Raw genomic sequence first — 22,631 nt, forward strand, 5'->3', positions numbered from 1 at the left:
GATACATGGGACGATGCAGAGCCAGGACCACACTACACTGCTCTATTTTTAACTTTGCACGCCCCACCTCTTTTTTTTTTTTTTTTTTTTTTTTTTTTTTTTTTTTATTAAATCAAATGTCCACCAACCCCAACACCACAAATGCCATCAGGTAATATCAGAAACCTGTAACAGTTTGCCGCATTTTGCTGCAACTTGTCTGCCCAGGGTTCTCACCCACATAAACAGTTAAAACAAAACAAAATCTAAAAACTATGCAGGTAGCTCCTGAGATCCTTATTCTTGGCTTTAGCTTTTGCAAAGAAAGGAAACTCACACAGCTGTTAATTTAAACCACAACTTTCCTCAGAAGGAATGAGCCAGATAGGAGTCACTATGGGTCATGAACAAATACGTAGGTTGACCCAAGGTTTTGTTGTGAAAGCAGCTCCGTGAGATTAGTTATGCTGACCACACTGTGTGTGCATGTGTGTGTGTCTGTGTGGGGGTGGGCTGTGCATGTGTATGTAAGGTATGTGTGCATGCATGTGGAGGCCAGAGATTGATCTCAAGTATAATCCTTCAGGAGTCACCTTGTCTTGTCTGTTGACACTGGGTCTCTCATTAACCTAGGACCAGCCTAGTTGGTGAGGTTCAAGCCAGCCACACTCCCTGGAGTCTCATGCTGCAGCTCCCACCACGGGTGTGCCCTGCCTTTTCTGAGACTGGATGCTAGATCCCTGGACACGAAGGAGACAACAGTGGTGTCTGTCTCCTGGTGAAGAGGCTCCACGAGGCAGTGACCTTGAGTCACCCTTGTCTCTCCTACAAAGTCAGAAAACCCTCTGTGCACGTCTCCTCTGCTCCCGCCTCTTCTGGTTTATTCTTAGAGATTCAGCCCTCTCGTGCCCTGCGCTGATCAGCGCGTTTAACCTTCTCCCTCCTCACAGATTTCTAAGCTTCTGGTTTTCCTTTTATCCGAGCCACAGATATCATCTCGTCAGCTCGCTGGGCCATTTGTCACCATTTTTACCTGTCACTGTTGAGGAGCAGACAATAACTATTAGGAAGTTCTAGGTCGAGAAATGTATTTCATGAGGATGTTAAGAAAGCCACATTCCCCTTCTCTCCCATACCATAAAGGGATCGACTCGGAAAAAACCAAAAAGGCAAAGTCCAGTAGCACAATTGGAGGCACGGGTTGCTGCTAAATAAACACTTCAGGCTTCAAGCAAGCAGAGCCCTCTTCCATTTCAAGGCCTAATAAAGTCTCTGGTTTTCCAGCCTGGTCTACAGAGTAAGTTCCAGGATAGCCAGGGCTACAAAGAGAAACCCTGTCTCAAAAAACAAAAAACAAGCAAACAAACAAACAAAAAAGTGCCATACACCAGGAACTCAGGGCGCTGTCTTTTTGTAGTAGCAAAGTAAGAAGTGAGGGTGTGCTGAACCCACACATAAAACCAGTCTGTAAATGAGTTGTGTCAGCCTTTGCCTCTCTCGAGTCTTCCTTCTTTCCCCAGGTCCTCCCTTCATTCCTTTCTCTCCTCCTCTGTCTCCCTTTTATTCTGTTTTCTTTTTTTTTTTTTTTTTTTTTAAGATAGGAACTCAAGTAACTCGGACTGACCTCTAACTTTCTATGTCACCAACAGCAACTTTGACTCCTGATCCACCTGCCAAGTGTTGGGACCACAGGTCTGTGCAGTCGCACCCAGCATGTTCAGGGACCACAGGTCTGTGCCATTGCACCCAGCACCTGCAAATTTTGTTCTATGATATCTGTAAAATGTTCTTCTAAATGAAGCCAGCTCTGAGGGCCAAGGGAGCTGTCTTTGATTTATGGGTGGGAAGCACTCCAAAGCCTCATTTACCCATTAACTTCTGCAGTGCTTCCTGACCACCTTCGTGCTCCTCCGTCACTCTGCCTTGCCAAGGCTTATCTGGTGCCTGTAGTCTCCAGGCACGAACAGAACACAATGGTGAGAGGTCTGCTTTATCCACAGCAAGCAGACAAGCTGGCCAAGGAGACATGAATCAAACACAATGGAGGTACAGTATTGTCACACAGGTCGGGTGCTGGGAGGTAAGGGTGGCCAGATGATGGAAGACAAGACCCGGGAATATGGGCCACTGAGAAGAATTCGGTCAAGCACTCTAGATATCGTAGAACGCTTCAGAACCCACAAGGAAGAGAGGAAGAGAGGTCAAACCAATGGGGGTTCTAGTTAGCCAACACATCCTTGTCCTTTTAGGAGATGGAACTAAAATCACTGGTCCACACAGCGATCTGGGGGAAACGTTGCCAAGAGGCAGACATGGGGAATGTGGTGGTACAGCAAGGGAAAGGCAGCCATTTGGGCAGAGAGATCTCCTCACATCCGGTTACATGCACCACCTGTGGGCCCTTTTCTATGATCACCCATTAACTCACAACCTACTGAGTTATAAGGTGGGCCACTTTTTGCCCTCCCTCTTCCAGCATGACCTTACTCACTTAGTAAGGTGTGCTAATTATTGTGGTCACCTTGGCAGGCTCTGGACTTACCTGGACAAGCCTTCAGGTGTAGCGGAGGGAGGTATTTATCCTCTGGGCAAGTCTGTGAGAGGCTATGTTGATTAGGTGAATCGGGGTGGGAAGACCGATTCCATGGGGTGGGGTCTCAGACTGTGACCTCTCACCATGGATGTGCAGTACCTTTGGATGCAAGCCAAAAACAATCCTTTCTCCCTTAAATGGCTTCTGTCAAGGTACTTTATTACAGCGATAACAACAGAGACAGAGAGACAGAAAGAGAATGAGAGAGAGAGAGAGAGAGAGAGAGAGAGAGAATGAAAGAGAGAGAGAAGAAACAGAGAGAACAGAGACCCAAGCATCTGGCCAGCTGGTTCTAAGGTTGGAGACCTTACCTATGCAGTTAGCACATGGCTCACCTGAATGGAACACTGAGTGGCGAGTGCTGCTCGGGTTTTAAGCCAAGCCATGCATAGCAGTACAAACTGGAAGTGACCAGAACTGAGACTGGCACCTATTCATGCATGAGAGGCCTGAGGCTGCTGCCCTAAGGCCAGCTCACCCCAACGGGTATCCCTGCCAGCTTCAGTGCTACAGGGGTACAGCTTCCTGGTTTTAAATATCAACGTCCTTTCACAGAACCCCATTGTTAGGGGCTGGAGAGACGGCCTGGTAGATGAGGTGCTAGCCTTGAAACCATGAGGATGTGATTCTGGGGTTATGGAGGTGGAGGTGGCTCTATGTTAGTGAGAAACTCTTATCTCAAAACACCAAGGTAGACAGTACCTGAAGAATGACAGCTGAGTTGTCAGCCTACGCTCTTTCTCTCCTTCCTTCCTTCCCTCCCTCCCTCCTTCCTTCTTTCCCTCCCAATCCCTGCCCCCCCACACACACACACTACCACCTTTGTTATATTGAGCTCAGAGTCTTCTACAGACACAAGCCAAGAGGAAAATGCTAAATGCTTCACAGCACCAATCACGTGTGCTGGCTTTTCCAGTAGGGTTGCAAAGGATAAAGGGAGACATAGCTTCCCTGCCCAGGACTCCTCCCCATAGCCCCCAAACTCACTCACCTATTAAGTGGTCCCTGACTGCTTGCAGGGTGTCTGGTGTAAAGAGCTTCAGGCCATACACGACATAGCTGGGAGGGTGTCTGGCTTTGGCCCCTGCATCAAGAAGCAAAATAAGGCTGCACAGCAGACAGAAATAGATGGGTCTGCTATAGGCGATTATTTGGTTGTGACCCTGGAAAACAGATGCAATTTCCAAGTTGTACCTTTTGTTTTGACTCCATGACGCCACATGATACAACTGACGCCATCCCCCAACGCCCATCCCCACCCTCAAAATACACAGTAAAGGGGGAGACAAATAAACAGATGCATAGACAATGCTTGGTATTTATTTTGCCAAGCCAGACTGAGAAGGTCAAAGAGAATGTTGCACTTCCAAGTCCAACAAAATTTACCGAAAATTTTCACTCCCACTCAGAGAAAATCTGTCTGATTCAATGCTTTCCTTGGGGAGGGGCAGACTTCCCTTTTCCTTGCTTCTTTCAGGTGCCAGACTCCTTGAGACCTTTGTTTGTTATGCGCATCTAACTTAGGTTCCCCATCAACAGGAAATAGCATTATGATTGGGGCTTCAACTCCCTGGTGTCAGGAAGCAGGGGACCAAGGAGAGAGATGTCAGTCCTCCAGGTGCAGGTCTCAATGTGGCAGAGAGAACAGTTGGCTGAAACAGCCAGCCATCACTGTGACTAGTCATGGGCATCACCGTTCATCTGAGGGGAACCGGACCCTGTGCAGGCCCCATCCTTCTCATCAAGGTAGCAGGAGAGACCTGATGCCACGGAGCTGTCCTCTGACCTCCATACATGTACCACGCACACACAGACACACATACACACAGACACACACACTCACAGACACACAGGAACACATGATGTACACGTGTACAATGATAATAAAACTTTAAATTATTTTTAAATGAGGAGGTAGGGTATTATGTCACAGGCTTTCCAGAGCAAAAAACCAGCAAAGCCACAGCATCTTTGAAATCAATCCACAACTCATAAGATCTGAGAGGCCAACAACAGTGGACCGGGTGGGCGCACTTTGCAATTTATGAGTCACCTTGCGTGCACCAAGCAGAGTAGCATGGTCTCAGACAGGTGTTCTCAGTCACTGCCTTCAATGTGCTATATTTAGAGGTTTAAATTGCCACCACTTCCAAAATAGAAACAGTCCTGTCCTGAGACCATCTTTCAACAGGACAATACCAGCATCTGTCACAGAGACTGGCTGCCTCTGGTTCTGAGGCCAGACTCAGTCTTTAAAAAAAAAATGGTTGTACTAATAGGGAATTTTCTTCAGCATCCAAGTAGGTCATGGATAAATAAGCACAGGAGAATACTTCCTTTGCATTAAAAAATAATAAGACTAAAGCCAGAATGAAGTCTAAACAGCCTTACTAAGTAAACTTGGCAAAATCAATTAACTGGTATAAATAACTGTGGGGCATATCAATACACAATACACGTGCAGGAGAGATATTTTCTCAGACTGACAAGGATTAGCAGGTCACATTTGTTCTGGCTCGCTCTTTTATCAAAAGGCTGGTCAGCTCAGAGTGTGAAATGTTTGCTTTGTGAGCCTAAGTCAGTTGCAAGTCCCAGAACCAACGCTGGGAAGTGACTACATTCCTGGTGTTGGGAAGGTGGAGGCAGGAAGGTCCCTGGGGCTTGCTGGCAAGCTCCAGGGCAGTGAGAAACTGTACCTCAACTCACCCACCTCCCACAGCCGAAGTGATCCAGTCCTCAGGCCTATATGCATGTGTGCACGCGAGTGCACACACACATACAGATACATGCATTAAAATCTATTATCTACCAACAGGCCATCTCTGGCCTCGACCAATATGAAAAGCCCTCAACCATTTTTTGGAAGCTTTACCAGTGATACGAACGTGTCCTCCACGTTGATAATTTATGAAACCAAACTTGGGGTCCTACAGTGGGCTAGCCCCGGCTACTGTGGCCATGCCTCCTGTGTTTGGGGTCCCAGAGCCTTATGTGGGGCACTGCTCATTCACAGTACAAAAGCCACTCTATCGTCCCTGGATCCCCAGAATTCTCACTAATGAAATTCTGTACTCCCACACTGCTGAGTGTCCGTCTGCACTGGCCATTCCAAAGGTGCCTACCCCTCCCCTACAAGGATTGATTTTTAACTTTTCGATAATTTTTTTTTTTTTGCCTGCTCCACCAGGTGAGGTCTAATCACAGTCTCTTAACAAGCCATTCAGCTTCCCCCGTGCGGTTTATAAGCACAACTCCCACAGTGTGTCACATGGCCAGGAGCATCCTCGAGGCTACTGTCTGAATGCTGACCTCGTGTGCGTGTGTGTTTCCCATCAGCCCTGCCCCATCAGCACTGCAGCAGACTGTTCACAAAGCAGCTTGGAAGATCCGGAAAGAAATGAGAAGCCCACAGGGAAGCCTGCCATTGGGGGGTGAGAGAAGGGGGAGGGCTGAGTGACCAGCCACCTGCGCGCATTTTACACTCAAGGTAGCTCATGAATTGCAAAGCAGGACTCCTCTCCTGATTCAGTTTTGTTGGGTTTCTTTTTTTTTTTTTTTTGGACCCGATGAATTGCACATTGATTAACAACATGAGGATTCTTGTCTGGCTCTTGTTTTGGAAAATTGCGTAGGAAAATGCCTCGGTCTTCCTCCTTCTCTTCTTGGTTCTGGAGACACCAGCTCAAAACAGAGCTGAATAGACTTAGAAAGCCTGGTAAGGAAACTGATGACTGAAATAGACACAGGGTAGATGTCTGACTACAGTTCACCAGGACAGTAAGAGACACCTGTGCTTCCTGCTCCCCGTGACATGCGTGCTCCCTGGGACGTGGCTGTCCACATCCTGGCATGGCAGCTTGGTCTGTTCTTAGAAGAATCAGACAGTCTGGCTCCAGCTCAACACAGCAGTATTGAGGTCCCAGTAATGATACCTCAAATCTACCTGAAGCATGAGGCTGGCCTGTCACCCTCCTCTCCCCATTGTCTTAGCATGCTTCTTCATATCACATCCCAAAGTGCGTGCAGGGAAGGAATTGTTTATGTGTGAGAGTGTGTATGTGCATGTGTGCACGCATGCCTGCGTGTATGCACGTGTGTGTGCGTACAAGTTTGTCTGGGTGTGTGCATGCGTGTAGAAGCCAAACTCTGTGTGTCTTCCTCAATCTTGCCTCCGCTTTATTTTATCCGATAAAGGGCCTCTCAGTGAACCTGGAGTTCTTCGACTGTCCGTCCACACTGGCTGGCCAGTCAGCTGCAGGCTGCCCCTGTCTTTGCACCCACAGTACTTGGGTTGAACATTGGTGTGGCCCTTCATGGCTTTCGTGTGGGTTCTGGGGATCTGACTCTAGTCTATGTTAGTGTGGCAGACACTTTACCGACTGAGCTGTCTCCACAGCCCCAAGGAACGTCTGGATGCCAAATAACAACAGCAGCAAACCTGCCATAGTAAGGGAAGAGGTACCAGGGAGAAGATGCTGGTGCACCTGGGATGGCTTGCAGCAAACCTCAGAGCACACACCTGCCCTGGTTTCTAAGGGGAATACCAACACTACATCTTAATGCTGTAGTCACAAGGCTGCTTGATGCTAGGATAATAGATGAACCACGTGCAAACTGATTACAGGGGACAGAGGAATTTAACAGGAAAGCATCTGCCAGCACACAGCCACCAGTTAGAACATTTTCCTAATCCTGACGAGAAGTATAGATTAAAAATCAGTCCTAGGGACCTTCCTTCTCTTGCTCTCCTGCTGGCCTTCTGGCTGACCTAGCCTTGACAAACCACATGGCTATCCAGGCATCTATGTCCTGCCTGCCTTGCTGGGAGAGCTTGGGTGGGTCTGCCTTTTGCAGAACAGATCAGCTTTTTAATGTTTTTAAAACCTCTTTTTCATTTCTAAAAAAGCAAAATGAGAACTGGGCTGGGTGTCCTACATCTCTCCCGCGGGCCCCCGTATCCCCCTGAGATTCCCAGGTCAGGAATTCCCATAAATCAGTCTGTTGAAATTCTGAGGGGGTCAGAATCAATTGATCTTCCTTTTGACACTGAAATAAATGTCTCAGCCAGAAAAAAAAATCAGTCCTAAAACCCCGAATACAATTTTTTAAATGAATTATAATGGGAAGACAGTTTTCTGTCATTGGAGAGCTCCTTCAGAGTCCACAGTCGGGGTGGTGGAGGGGCTTACTGTGACAGAGGCAGGAAGGATGACTGAGCACAGAAGCGTCCACATTAATGGCTATGGCTGGAACCTGCACAGTGGACCCTGACCCACAGCACTCAAGGCTATTGGAGTACCAGGGCACCAGGAGAATATGTGTAGAAGGAGCTGGTCACAAGGTACTGGGCCACCGACAGGTTGGTCTGGGTAAGCCTAGAGTCTCATATATATTAGAATCCAGGTTATCAGGATAAAGGATAACAGGGCATCTGACTCCAAGGAGAAATAGCAGACAGGCTTCATACACAGAGTTTCCATGCCGGTTCATAACAAAGAAAACCACAGTGGGAAATGAACCCACACTTGTTAGAGTGTCGTTTATCCCAAAAGGGCCAATAAGTCTTGGTGAGGACATGGAGAGAGCGACCTCTTGTGGACGATTGGTGGTACTGACATTAATGATGGTGGGACGTTCTCAAAATAGTCCAAGCAGCAGAAAGCACTTGCCCTGCAAGTGGAGGACCGGAGTCTGAACCAGGAGAACCCACACAAAGGATGGATATGTAGCATAAGTGTAGGATAAGTGTTTGTAAGCAAAGAAGTCTTTCAGGAGATAAGCAGCAGACTGGAGAAGCTGCAGAAGTTCACAGGTCAGCTACCCTGGCATATACAGCAGAGGAAACACTACAGAGATGACCTGCCTCAAATGAAGCAGAAGATGAGGACTAACACCTTCATGGTCCTCTGACCTTTACATACATGGCAGTGTGGCATATGCACCTGTGCAAGCATATGTATGCACGAGGGCACAGGCAATCACGTGTGCATACATACACACACACACACACACACACACACACACACACACACACACACGCGCACGCGCAGGGTAGGAGCTAGAAAGAACATTCATCTCTGCCAGAGAACTTGATCTGGATTCCCAGCACCCACCCACGTCCCAAGGAATACTGCCTGGCCTCACTTTCTATGGAATAGAACAAAGTCTGGCCCACAGACAACATGACCAGAGTGGTGGTGGGGGGCTGGGGAGCAGAGGAGGGGGGCAGGGAGTGCTGGGACGAGGGTGCACAGAGTCAGGCACGTGGGATCAGTGCGCTTCGTAGATCTATTACACAGCACAGTGACAGCGGCGGCTATCACCAACCATGACATTGAATGCTCTTGAAAATGGCTGAAATGTATCACACCACAAATATTCTCATCAGAAAAAGGTATGTGATATGATGCACAAAAATAATTGACTTAATCATTACACCATGTATACATGGCCAAATTACAACTTACCCCAAATATATATGCACATATGTATATATTTATGCATATATGTATATGCACATATGTATATATTTATGCATATATGTATATATGTGTATATATAATAGGAATTTTAGATATGAAGTTTATGACTACAGACTAAGTGCTTGAGGAGCATTGCCAGGTGCCAGCCACCGCTCAAAGCAATTTACATGCACTATTTAATGATTTACATTCAGTCCCCATGGACATTAGCCAGTCTATTTGCACATAAGGAAACATAGAGGCACATAGAGGACCACCGATATGCTCAGCCTCAGATAGTCAAGTGAGTCCATGAGAAACAAAGACAAGGCAGCAGATGGCCAAGTCTGTGGACCATCCGATCAAGCTGCCGTGCCTTCTCTCATAAGAGCCCAGGGAACGGAAGTGACCTGTCATACAGGGTCCACCCCATGCCTGATTCCTGCCCCCCCTCCCCGCCAATGCCAACGCACCATGCGCTTAGATCCAGCCAGAGCTTAGCGCCATGCACTCAGGTATCCATCCACCGCTTCTACTCCTGTATTCAAGATACAGACACAGATGCAGATTTGACCCTTTGGATAGATCAGCCCGTTTTCAATGCAAGCAGACGAGACAGGATACTGGTCCGTACTTAGGGCACTTACGTGTATTGGTGAGGCAGGGTCAGGCTGGACGCTCTAAAACACAAACCAGAGGACCTGAGTTACCTCATGATTGCAAGGCTATGCTAGTGACAGTACACACACACACACACACACACACACACACACACACAGAGGATGGGTTCTTGCCTTGAGCAGGGAGTACTGGCAGCTGGCCATGACCAAGCAGAAAAGCAGGACCCATAAGTCTCTGCAGAAGCCACGATTCAGTGTCAGAAAGCCCAGGAGAGAAACCAGAACACTGAGCAGAACTGCTACCATGTTCTCCTTCACATCTTCAGTTCTGTGCAAACACAAGGGAGGAAAGAGTGAGACCTGCATGCCCACACCGCTATCATCGCAAGCTTTCCCATGCTCACTGACAGACTGGCACTGCACTGAGCAGAGGGGCTGAGCTGTTCCAGCCCTGAACCAACACTGAGCACAGGTGCTATGCTGGGCATCGGTTTATTCTTGTGCTGTTTAAACAAGCTCCTTATTGCTGCCCTAGGTGTAACTGAAACCGGATCATGCCGACTTCCTTGGGCACTCGCACCAGGCTTGCGAGTCAACCAGTGGTTCCAACCGAAGTCTGGAATGTCTCAGAGCTACATAGGCGCCTGTCAGCATTGGCACCTGGGTAATCGTTTCCAGACTGATCATTTTTTGGAGTCTGGATGCTCGGTTCCAGGAGCAGGAAGCTTCAGAGGGAGATGTGACTCCCAGACAGTACAGGGAACCTAGCTGGGTGAGCTGCTGCCATACAGTCTTGCAGGCTGATTTTGTGTTGGAGTCATCTACATGAGATGGAAGACACAGAGGGGACTCCTCCAGACGTGAGGACTTATTAGGGTGGTGTGGAAATGTAAAGGGATATTTAGAGCATCGACAAAGAAGAGGCTGAAGAAATGAGTCAACTGATTAAGGTGGGATGGATGGGAGGGTCTACAACAGGAAGGACCACTTTGTTCCTTACAAGTCTTCTGTTGTCCCCAACAGAACATGAGCCCTGTGAAGTCAGACACGAGGCCTGTGGGATTCCTATGCTGTGCTGTGGCAGAGAGGTGTGTGTGTGTGCGTGCACACACATACACACACCTACAAAGAGATTTGTTTTTTCATAAGTGAGGTTAACATAGCCTATTCCTTGTTACAAAATTTAAAAAGTAGCTTTTTTTTTTTGAAGCCTCGTCTAGCTGAGTGCATTAGCGTTCATTGAGAGTCACAAAATCGACGTTCCTCTCCTACGAATGCCCCAGGGTAACATGGCATTGTTAGCAAAGCGGTTACAATGCCATTCCCTGACTGGGGGGTTGTGGGGGGAGCTGAAATTTACTGCTGTAATTTTGCAAGACCATCGTTTTTCCGCATGTGATCACACCATTTAAGACACGACTGCACCATTACTGTAACAAGTAGTCACTGTGGGACATACGGCGGCTCGGCAGTCCTGCCACTGCCCCACAGGCTGGCACTGAGCTCTGAACAGAACCTTGCTGTGCGAGTATTGGAGATCCTATCATCCATTTTAAAACCAGTTCCCACCAGAGCCACAGCCTCTCTGAAAACCCTAAAATTCTCCTCTGTACAGGAGAGCCCACAAACAGGAAACCCCCACCCTAAGCCCATCTTTATCAACAGAGCAAACTTGAACCTCCCTGCCTTGTCTACAGAACTCTGTATCTCCAGCCACAAAGTGTTTTATTTAGGGACAATAATAAGAGGGGGCAAAAGGGATGGAAGGGCAGAAAGGGCTGCATCAAATCAGTGAACAGCAGATGGAAGAGAGAAGCCGGAGTCCAGGCAGGGGACAGCTGAGCATCTGAGCCATGTCACCACCCCTCTCTCCCAGGGCCACAGTTGGTGGAAGAAGACCTCCTGCTGATGAAAATGAAAGTATTCCTACTGAAGCAGAGCAGGGCATGAGCACACCTAAGCAGACGGTCCCCAGGCCAACCTGCACCCTAGTCCACCGTACTCCCTCATCACCTCCCCTGGTTACTGTGAGATTCAATGTCTAAGTCACTGGGGTTCACAGCAAAGTGGGGTATGAGCTGGAAATATCCTGGGGATTTTAGGAGCATTTGAGCATGCTCACTGGTAACCGCCCTTGTCTTCTGGCCACACGTCCGTGTGCCGGACAGCTTACCGATCCAGCAACGCCAACAAAGTGAGTCGGTCGTACCAGACTTTAATCCACTTCCCAGGGAAGATGATGAATTTGTAAAACTGCTCTCGGTTAAACTTCCCTTGTGCCGAGGAGCGTGATGAGTCTTCCAGATCCTGACTGATGTGCTTCCCACACCAGAAACAAAACAGACCAAAGGCAGAATGAGTGTCACTACGATATGTCCTCGTCACAAAGACACCGAAAAGTTTAAAAACACAAGGGCTGGGCTGGGATGGCTTGGCGGATAAAGGTGCTGTCTCTTCTCGCAGAGGATGTGGAGTCAGTTCTCAGCACTCACATGGAGGCTCACAACCATCTGTACCTCCAGACTTAGGGCTCTGATATACTCTGCAGGCTTCTTCATGCATGTGGTACACATAAATTTATGCAGGTGTTAAGACACACACACACACACAGAGAACACACATGCACACACACACCACACACAGCATACACACTCACACAGGCACACAGCACACACACACGTGCACACACACAACACATGTGCACACACAAGCACACACATACACACCACCCACAGGCACACACACAGGCAAACACACAAGCACACATAAAATACAAACATGTACACATACATGCCACACACACAAGCACACTCACAGGGACACAACAGACACACACACACACACACACACACACACACACACACACACCCTGTCCTTTAAAGAACAAAGCCTGGAGGTAGAGTTCAGTGGAGGTAGAGTTCAGTGGTGGAGAACCAGCCTAGCATGCTTGAAGCCCTGGGTTCAAACTACTACTGAGACAATATATGAAGCAAAAACAGATGGTCAGATTCCGAAACCAACATACTCTGTTTAAAGGGGCCCATCTGAAAAGAGAATAATTGTTGAAATCACACAGGTTCCACGAAGATGTGAGCACTGAAACCCTGGCACTCACCACTGAAAACAATTCTGCTCATCAGACAAGGTGCTCCTGGGAAATAATTATTGTGTAAGACTAGAGCCCAAGGAAATATTTTAAATGGCTTAAATTTTAACTTCTATTAAATATAGCACTGAAGACAGTATCCAAGTTTTACTCCAAATGCAAAGGCTTTCATTGAGGTCACTAGGTCACTGACAAAGTCTGCCCTAAGAGCAGAGCAAGTGGGAATAGTAGCTCATGAAGTGCTCACTACCCAGGCATGAGATCCAAGTCTGCTCCCTAGAGCATCTGTAAAAAGTCAGCCGTGATGGTGTGTGACTGTATCCCAGCCCTGGGGAGTGCAGATGGACGGCTGACACTGACACACCAGCCACTTTAGATTTCTTGGTGAGCACCAGGCCACAGAGACCCTGCTTCAAAAACTAAAGTGGAGAATGACTGACAAACTACAACAGATGTTGACCTCTGGCCTTTGCACACATGAGCACGCATGTGCACCAACACTTGTATGTGTGCTCATGTTTGTGTATGTGGTATGTGCACTTGAATGTGTACCTCTTTGTGTGCTCATGTGTGTGTGTGCATATGTGTGTGTGAACTCATGTGTGTGCGTATGTGTGTCTGTTTGTATTTGTGTGTGTTTTAGTTTTTCAGCGTCCGGCACATCTAGACAAACTTAAAGATGATGCAGGAAGTGGAGGAGGTAGGTGACCAACAGTGAGATCACCAGGAGGTGACCCGATGAGGAACTAGAGTTTAGAACAGAAGTCCAAGCAGATGGCGGGGTGTCCACCAACAGCCATCTCTGCAGTCTGGGACACCAGCATTCAGGTGAACTGAATCTACCTTACAGTCAGCTCCCCCACCCAAGGGGCTGCATAGAAGACTGCCTGCCTCAGGCTGGGGGTGGGGTGACAGGGACCTGAGGCTCTGAGGCTTCAGGACCACCAGTGCCCTCTTCCCACCCCTGCTGTTTTGCATCCCTCAGTCACACTACATGGATGCTCCAAATCCCTCAGAGAATTTACTTAAAGTATCTCTGAACACCCAGCGGAAACAAAAGTACACTTTAATCTGCAAGAGTGGAGCTTTGATGTGTGTCTCAAAGAACTCACACAGATCAAAGTCCAAAGCAAGAGAGACATTAAAAACAAAAACAAAAACCATCACCACAAACAACAACAATAACAAAACCCTAAAAACATGTCAGCCTGTGCTAGAACCCACATGCTGACAGCACACACACACACACACTCACTTACACACACTCACACACACATTCACACACACACACATTCACATATACACTCACACACACATATGCATTCACACATACACACATTCACACTCACACACACAGTCACACACTCATTCACACTCACACACACATTCACACTCACACACACTCACACACACACTCACACACATACTCACACATACACACTCACACATGCATTCACACACACTCACACACTCACACATGCATTCACACACACTCACACACACACACTCACACTCACACATGCATTCACACACACACACACACACACACCCTGGGTAATTTTGGGAATTATAATATACAACTTTAAGGACAGTGACTGATGTCCAAAAACCTGGTTGTGTTCAGCATGACACAGACACTCCCTTGCTGGTTTATAGACCCTTGCAGAGCCCTGGGCGAGAGCAGGCTCTTACCTTCTTGGCAGAACTTGTTAACTTAGCTCAAGGACCAGGAAGTTATCCTGCACATAAAATGCTGATGCACACACAAGGCATAGAAAAGGAAAGCCATCCTGCCCTTAGAACACTATTCAGGAGCTGCTGGGCAGGGAATACAGTAGGAACTCCAAGTAGACACCTGAGACTGTCCTCCAGACTCCAAACACACATGTGTACTTGCATACATACATGTACATGTGTACCTGCATCCACATGTACATCCACTGATATGAACATGTATGTGCATGCCTGTGCCTGTGCATGCATGCACTACATACACATAGACTCACACTTACACACATACATGTATGCACACACATTATTAAGAAGATCCAGGGCTTCTACTACAACCACAAACAGCAACACTGGTACACACATACCCGTGGTGTTTCTGACTGCGTCCTCCGAGCTACCATGAGTAACAGCTGTTGTTGAAGGGCGCTGACTGCAGGGTCCCCTGAGGATGGATCTGGACTTCCTGTAGTGGTGGTGCTGGAGGAGCTGAGAAGAATCTCTCTGAGAACAGGGAAGACAGCCTTGTGTTGACCAGTTTGCATTAGAACACATCTATTTATTACACAGAAACCCAAGGAGACAGGGATGTGCGGCACAGGAAGGGATGGACTGGGTCCTGATCCTTATGTCTCAATAAAGAGTTTAATATTCTGCGTGTGAGGCAGGTTACAGGTGCAAAGCCTACAGCCCTCGGCCCAGACACAGGTGGTGCTCAGCTCTGACTTTCTGTACTCTAATGTGACTACGGCGACCACTACAGGTAGACTTGGAAGTTTGCAGGCCCCAACCAGAAGAAGGAGGAATGAGAACCCGTGTAATGATGACATTAATTGTGAATTTGGCAGGTTACAGAACTGCCTAAGAGACAAGCCTCTTGGTAGGTCTGAGAGGAAGTTTCTAGATTGGGGTGATGGAGGCAGGCAGACCTACCCGGAACAGTGTGTGATCCTTAACGCTTGGACTAAATAAATGAAGAGGTGGGATGACCACAACACTCTCTGCTTCCCAGCCACACCCACCTCACCATGATGGAGCACACCCTCAACCTGTGAGCCAGGGAAACCCCTTCCTTCCTCCAGTTGGGGTTTGATCACAGTAATGGGAAAAGGAATTACGTCATTCTGCCGGATCCTGAACCCCAGCACTCTGTCGGCATCACCCCAAACACCCCAAAGCAAGAGAGCACACTTACATACAAGAAGATGCTTGTGGTAGCCAGACATGGTCCTTGGAAAAGTGGCCTTTGTCAAACAGCTTAAGTGTCTATCTTAAAACATACATGGGTTGATGAGACTTAATGCAGCTCTTTGAAGAACTGCAGTACTGGCTCTTTTAGCTTTTAAAGTAATTTTTATTTATATGTGTGTATATGCATGTGTGTGTGTGTGTGTGTGTGTGTATACTCATGTGTCTGTTTATGTGCACAAGCACTGTGTGTGTGTGCAGTACCTACTGAGGCCAGAAGAGGATGGCTGATCCCCTGGAGCTACAGGCAGTTGTGGATGGTCTGATATGGATGCCGGGACCTGTACTCGGATCCTTGGCAAGAGCTGTAAGTGCTCTGACTGGATGAGCCATCTTCACTTCAGGCCTCAGTCCTTGCTTCAGCTCAGAAAGCAAAAACTTAGGCACACTCCATGTGGCTTCTCCACAAGCTGCTTACATGCTTAGGGGACACCTATTGGTCTGCTTAGCTCGGGGTTGTTCTAAGGGAATTCCCACTAACATAGCCCCACTTTACCCAAATAGCTAAGACTGCATGCTAACCCAGGTGTGTCAGTGATGCGAGAAAGACTTCTGTCCATCCCATCATCCATGCGTCCAGCCAGTACTTGGCTTGGACTGGATATAAAACAAAGTTCTAAGGAGTCACCTAGGGACAAGGAAGTTTATGAACAAGCTTTTCTAATTCTTATAAAATAAAGTAAAAGCAATGGGCTGACTTTCTCTGGCTTTTAGACGACAATGACCAAGAAGCACCTTCAGTTACTAGCAGTCACTTTGCCACCGTGAGATACAGATCAGAGGAACACAGAGCCGAGGGACCCGCTAGGTCCTTGAACATAGAGAGCACTGAGCCTCTGGATTAACCCACATAGGACCCAGCAAACTCAGAAGCAACTTGTCTCCTGTGTGTGAGGGGTGTGTGTGTGTGTGTGCGCGCACATGCTCTCACACTTATTCACACGTGTGCATTCATGTGGAAGCAGAGGTCAGCCGTGGGTGTTCGTCTTCGGGTGACACCCACCTTCATTATTTTATTAGTGGAAGAACCCCACATTTGCCTTCTGTATTTCTGAGAGTTACAGGGAGAGGACCCAAGCCTTCAACTGCATGATGAGCTCTGTCAGCCATCTTGCCGGCCCCTTTCTGACTTACTTTTTGAGACAGGTCCCTCACTTTTGACCTGAAACTTGGCAGTCCATCTAGGCTAGCTGGCTGGCCAGCCCTATGGTCTACTGTCCCCAGTGCTGTCACTATGCCCAGCTTTTCTATATGAATTTAGGGGCAGGATTCAGACTGTGTGGCTGGCGCTTATGGGCTAGCCATCTCCCTAGCCAAAATGCCTTACTTTCCAAGATAATGTGTTTCATTCTGAGTTGAGACTTCGGTAGCCTGCAGTGCAGAGTGTGTTGATAGAGGAAGGCGGTGTGTCAGCAATGTGTACTGACCTCTAACCTCTACTGCTCACTATACTCCCATGACCCTTCCCTTCTCATCTCCTGACTTCTGTGTTCATTTAGTTTCTCTCTCTACCTCTCCCTCTCTCCCTCCCTTTCTCTCTCTCTCTCTGTCACAAACACACACATACACACACACACACACACGAATCTTCTATTCTTGTATGGCGGAATTTGTGACTAGAGATGATCCAATGAAGCCTCTCTTACAAAGAACCATGCCAGGTGCAGACCGGGTAAGAGAATGTGACGGAACCCCGAAACTCTGAACCCGTGTTTCTGATCTGGGAATGAAACTCAGACAGGATAAGAAAATATGACAGAACCCCCAAACTCCAAACCTGCATTCATGGTTTGGGGATGAAACTCAGTTCATCTGCAAGAGCAGAGTGTGCTCTGAAACGCTGACCCGTCTCTTACAGTCTGGATCTCAAAGAGGCCCCTCGAAGACTCATGTGTCTGGACACTCGCTCTCCAGCTGGTGGCGCTGTTTGTGAGGGGCTGTGAAACCTTTGGGAGGTGGAGTCTTTGCTGGAGGAAGTGAGACCCTGGGGGTGGGGGAATGTGAAGGTTATAGTCCAGGCCTGCTCGTCATTCAGTCTGTTTCCTGGCCTACTAGAAAGTGAAGCACGCTTCTGTACTGTCCACCCTAACATGATGGACAGTTGGTTCCCTCTGATACCACGAGGTGGAATCAATCCTCTCCCTGTCAACTCTCTGCTGTCGGGTTCTTGGTCACAGCAGTGAGAACGGCTCACTAGCACACTATGTTCTTCGGAATGTCTGCTCCCTTGTGAGCGCTCTCCTTGCTGATCAGTTCACCACGCCTGCCACCGATGGAGTGGCCCGCCGTGATAAATCACGACAGCTCTTCACTGCAACTCTGCTGGTTTACATGGACAGCACTGAGTGACGCGGCTCTGGAACCTTGTAGTGAGATAAGATCAAAATGGGGGCTCCTTGATAGGATAGGACAGAGACTCGGAAGTTTGCTGTGTGAGAGCTGCATGGAAGCCAAGAAACTAACTAGGCTACGTTTCAGGTGAGGGAGGTCAGGCTGACATACGGGCAGGAGAGGGGATCACACCACACATGGGGGAGCTAGAGGTATATGGATCTTCTACTGCTGACTGCTACAGAAGGTGCTAGAAACAGCTCTTCTAGATACACACCTGCTGATGCTTCCTGCCAAGATGCAGGACTCTAAGGAAGGACTACTCCTGGGCTCGATTCCTGCACATTAGCAAGCATGCTTCTAATTGCAAAATATTATGTCATAAACAGGAATGGATCTAAACCACTGCTGCACTGCTGACTGCCTCGGCTTAAAGCACATGGTTTGGCCACCTTGGTTCTATACCCGTAAGAGAGAGAGAGGCGTTTCCTTCCTAGGGGTGTAGGAACTAGAACGGACTGGACAGAATGTCCTGATGGAGCCTCTATGTCAGGCACAAGTAAGAGGTTCTGGTATCACTGTTGCCTCTTGATGAGAAACTTGGCCTCCCTGTTAGGTAGCAAGATGGCTGCCAGCCTTCCCATAGCTAATGCCTTGGCTCCGACTGCAGTGGTGAAGAAGGTCCAGCCTTCATTCATCATTATCTAACAAAGACTCCAACAACAGATCAGCTTCCCTCTCAAGGAACTTCTTTCACTAGCTTTGGCTGGGTCCTTATCACAAGCACACACTGTCACCTCTGCTGGCTCCTGGGCAGCCTGGAGGGACAAGCCTGTGATTAGCAAGACTGTACCTCAAATGGGGCTGCTCCTCCAGGGCCTATCCTCTTCCTCTAGGCTGTGGCGGCTGCAGCATTAAAGGATCATGAGACCAGTGCTCTCTGCTGCATTAATAAACATTTATTCCAGGACTGTTTATTAGGGATGTCAAGGGACGTTCCCACCTCCTCTGAAACATCTGAGGGATGGAGAGAGCCCACTCTCTGGAATGACCTTTTCAGTGACACCACCAGGTCTCCATCAGCCTGAGGCTGGGTTGGTCTCAGGTCAACTAGTTCTCCTCAGGGTCAAAGCAGAGGTTGGAGCACTCAGAGAAACATGAGGGGGGAGGTTGGTGGTGTAGGGGTGACAAGAACGAACCAGCCCTGGAAGGGAACAAAGAGGCTGAAGCTGAGCTGGGCCCTGGTGGCTCCAACCTGGAATTCCAGCATTTGGATGACTAAGGCAGGGGGATAGCTGGAAGTCTGAGGCTAATCTGGGTTACACAGTATGAGGCTCTGTTCCAAACTGGCATCTCTGCTGGGCTGGGTGGGACAGGGCTGGGTCTGGGGTAAACGGAAAGTGGTTAGAGTCCCTGTGTTCCTAGCGTTGTCCTACCCATCTGCGGAAGCTGCAAGAACAATCCAAGGCCAGTGCTGCTTTCTCCCAGTATCGCCGGAAATTCCTTATCCTCACCAGATTGTAAAACAAGTGTTTTCTGCCCCCCTGGAGACCTTATCTTTTCTGCCTGTCCTTCCCAAGGCTCCCTACTCAACTGTGGGATGGATGGGAAGGGGGTGGGGAGGGATGCCTTAGGACAGAAGTTAGTGTAATAGGCTCACTGGCTGTAGAGGACACTGAAGGACATCAGCCTGATGGGGGATGGGAGGGAGGTTTCTAACAGGGAGAGGGCTTTGATGTGGGATCAACTCCCCTTTCATAAGACAGCTCAAATAAGGGGAAGCCTCTGAGAGGCCGCAGAGGGAAATCAAGTGGATGGAGAGTGCCCTCATGTGGCAGCCTGGGGTGTGTGCAGCCACAAAGCCTCAGCTTCCGCTTGGAATTTTATTCCTGGAACTCTGGCCTGGAGAGAAACAGCGCCTCCTAACCACGTGTCTGAATGAGACCCCGGGATGAGGACCAGTCCAGGAGGAGGAGAGATCAACAAAGACTGAGAAACCACACCTCAGAGAGAGTGTGGGAGAAACCACAGGAAGGCCTGCTCCGGGACCACCACCACCACCACCATCCCCACCCCACCCTGTGATCAAAGCCGGCAAGAATTTCCAAGTCTCTAACCCTGATGCAGCAAACCCTTATCTCTCCTTCAAACCAACAGTGACACCGCTCTTTGCTTGAGGATAAATATCCTCAAAGAGAGCTGTCAAAAGGGGCAGCTGATGGGGTTCACTGAGGAGCCCCACATCTCCCTGTTCTGAGCACCCATCAGTCTCACCACAGCTGTCCCCACCCCTGTCTTTCCAAACTCAAGGTCTTCACTTCCTTAGAATAAAGCAAAAAATCAGGTGATTGTTTCTGGAATGTCTCTGTCTGCTTCCCATCTTCGGAAGCCAGGTGCGGCTACGGAATGAGGAGACGGCTCAGTAGATACAGCGCTTGCCACACACACACACACACACACACACACACACACACAAAAGACCCTGAGAGTGAGGCCCAGAACCCACATACAAAAGTCAGGAGTGGTGTGTCAGCACTCAGGAGGCAGAGGAAGGTGGATCCGTGGCACACACTGGCCGGGAAGCCCAGCCTACTTGGTGAGGCTCAGGTCTCAAAAAAGGAAATACCAGGTGGATGGCCCATGAGAGGTGATGTGGGAGCAGTGTTAACTTCAAGGTTTGGGTCTGTCAAAGGAGAACATTTGTAGACAAATTTTCATGGGACGAAGAACAGAAGCTCTCACTCTAGCTTAGTGGTGGATGGCAGTCAGCCCAGAAACTGGAAACAGAGGCAGGGAGAATGAAAGTTCAAGACCATCCTGGGCTGCATGTCTCAAAAACCAAACAAAACCAAACAAAAGCCAAGCAAAGGCTCAGTCAATGAAGTGCCTGCCCTGCAAGTTTGGGGGCCTGGGTTCTGATCCCAGAACCTACACAGTGAAGTTTGTTGAGGTGAGCTTGTAATCCCAACACTGAGGAGACAGAGACAGGCGTGTGTTCCTGGGGCTCACCAACCAGCCTGGCCTGCTAGGAGAATTCCAGGCCAATGAGAAACTCTGTCTCAAGTGAGATTTGAAGTTCCCTTCTGGCCTTATATATGCACTGCACACGCACATGTGTGCATGTACACACACACACACCACATGCACGCACACATGTGTGCACACACATACACTCGTGCATGCGCACATATGCACGGGCACACACACAGCAGGGTGGAGAGTGAAATTTTAGTTACAAAGCCTATAAAGGAGTAGTGGATGTCTGACGTGCAGTGAGAATCATTTCAACCCTTTCAGGCAACTTCTTCCATTTCCTGGGCTGATGACCTGCGTCCAGATCAGTTTTCAGGCAGATCAGCTCACTTTGGGCTCTGAACTAGTAAATCAGTCCTGTGTTCTGGTCAGTTAAACCCGAAGCGGATTTACTGTCAGGCAGCATTTCTCAGCAGCCCCCGGAGATGCTGCGATTCAGGTTTCTGGGGAGAGTGGAGCACAGTCAGATATCCTTCCCCAAGGCGCCTGCTTGAAGAACAGCTAGCGTGTGACTCAGGGTGCTCTGTGAGCCTCTGCGGTGGTGGTGGTGGTGGTGGTGGGGTGGCTGCTGGTCTCACAGTGTTTGAGGGAGCCAGGAAGGGAGATGAACTTCCTCTCTCAGCTTCCTCCAGGAATTCCCAAAGAGACATGGAAGTTACATGGTTCACAAGTCCCCATTCAGAGCAGAGCATCTGGGACATAAAACAGTTCCGTGAACACCAGGCCTCACAATGGCTGAGAGAGTCACCTTCCAGCCAGTAATGGGATCCAGCAGTTTTACAAGCTAGTTGGAGGTACTCCCAGCCACTGAGGTCACCTTAGAGGGAAAGAGCTGTTTTTCTTCCAGTACCTTCTATGGTGTGCTCATGGAGTCCTAGCCAGGCTCCCTTCCAATCTCAAAGTCAGCATCTGCATTTGCTGTGGGTGGAGGCTTCAGAACTTAACGGCCTTAAGAGCTAGAGACAGAATATTAAGTACACACGCCAAAGCTGCCTTAGGTGCCAAGGCGTTGGATCACAGGCTACTAGGGGAACACCATGCTCTTAGATGCCCGCTTCACAATCAGGCACAGTGCACCTGCTGAGAACGGGCTTCCTCCTGGCCAGATGCCAGGAAATGCCAAGGGTTGACTGCCAGGAAAGGAAAGCATAACTTTGTCCTCCTTTTCTAGGCAGAAGAAACCTGACACCGTGGAGTGACCTCCACAGAGAGCACTGTCCTGAATGCTGTACAAGAGTGTGTTTGCATTCACATGTGTTTACATGTGTGCATGTATATGTACACATGTGTGCATGTATGTGCATTCATGTGAGTATGTATGCATGCATATGTATATGTGCATGTGTGTACACATGCATGTGTTCATTCACGTGTGTATACATGTGTGTGCATGTGTGTATATATGTGTGTGTGTGCATGTATGTTCATTCACGTGTGAATACATTTGTGTGTGCGCATGTGTGTGTGTGTGTGTGTGTGTGTGTAAAGAAAGTAGAGTATATTTATTCAGAGGAAACAAACAAAAGCAAAGC

The 22,631-nt window shown here is 48.5% G+C and overlaps 1 protein-coding gene across 1 annotated transcript in view; it reads right to left on the reverse strand.

The window, feature by feature from the left end:
• The window catches only part of Pcnx2 (pecanex 2), a 145,949-nt gene that overhangs the window by 98,988 nt on the left and 24,330 nt on the right, over nt 1–22,631 (reverse strand). The window contains exons 9-13 of the mRNA XM_021170316.1: nt 14,856–14,991; nt 11,827–11,972; nt 9,828–9,981; nt 9,681–9,713; nt 3,564–3,735 (exon numbers count right to left, since the gene is read on the reverse strand). Coding sequence (XP_021025975.1) covers nt 3,564–3,735; nt 9,681–9,713; nt 9,828–9,981; nt 11,827–11,972; nt 14,856–14,991 — 641 coding nt within the window. The remainder of the gene's footprint in view (nt 1–3,563; nt 3,736–9,680; nt 9,714–9,827; nt 9,982–11,826; nt 11,973–14,855; nt 14,992–22,631) is intronic.

The sequence above is a fragment of the Mus caroli genome, chromosome 8, assembly GCF_900094665.2.
Source record: "Mus caroli chromosome 8, CAROLI_EIJ_v1.1, whole genome shotgun sequence".
NCBI lineage: Eukaryota > Metazoa > Chordata > Mammalia > Rodentia > Muridae > Mus > Mus caroli.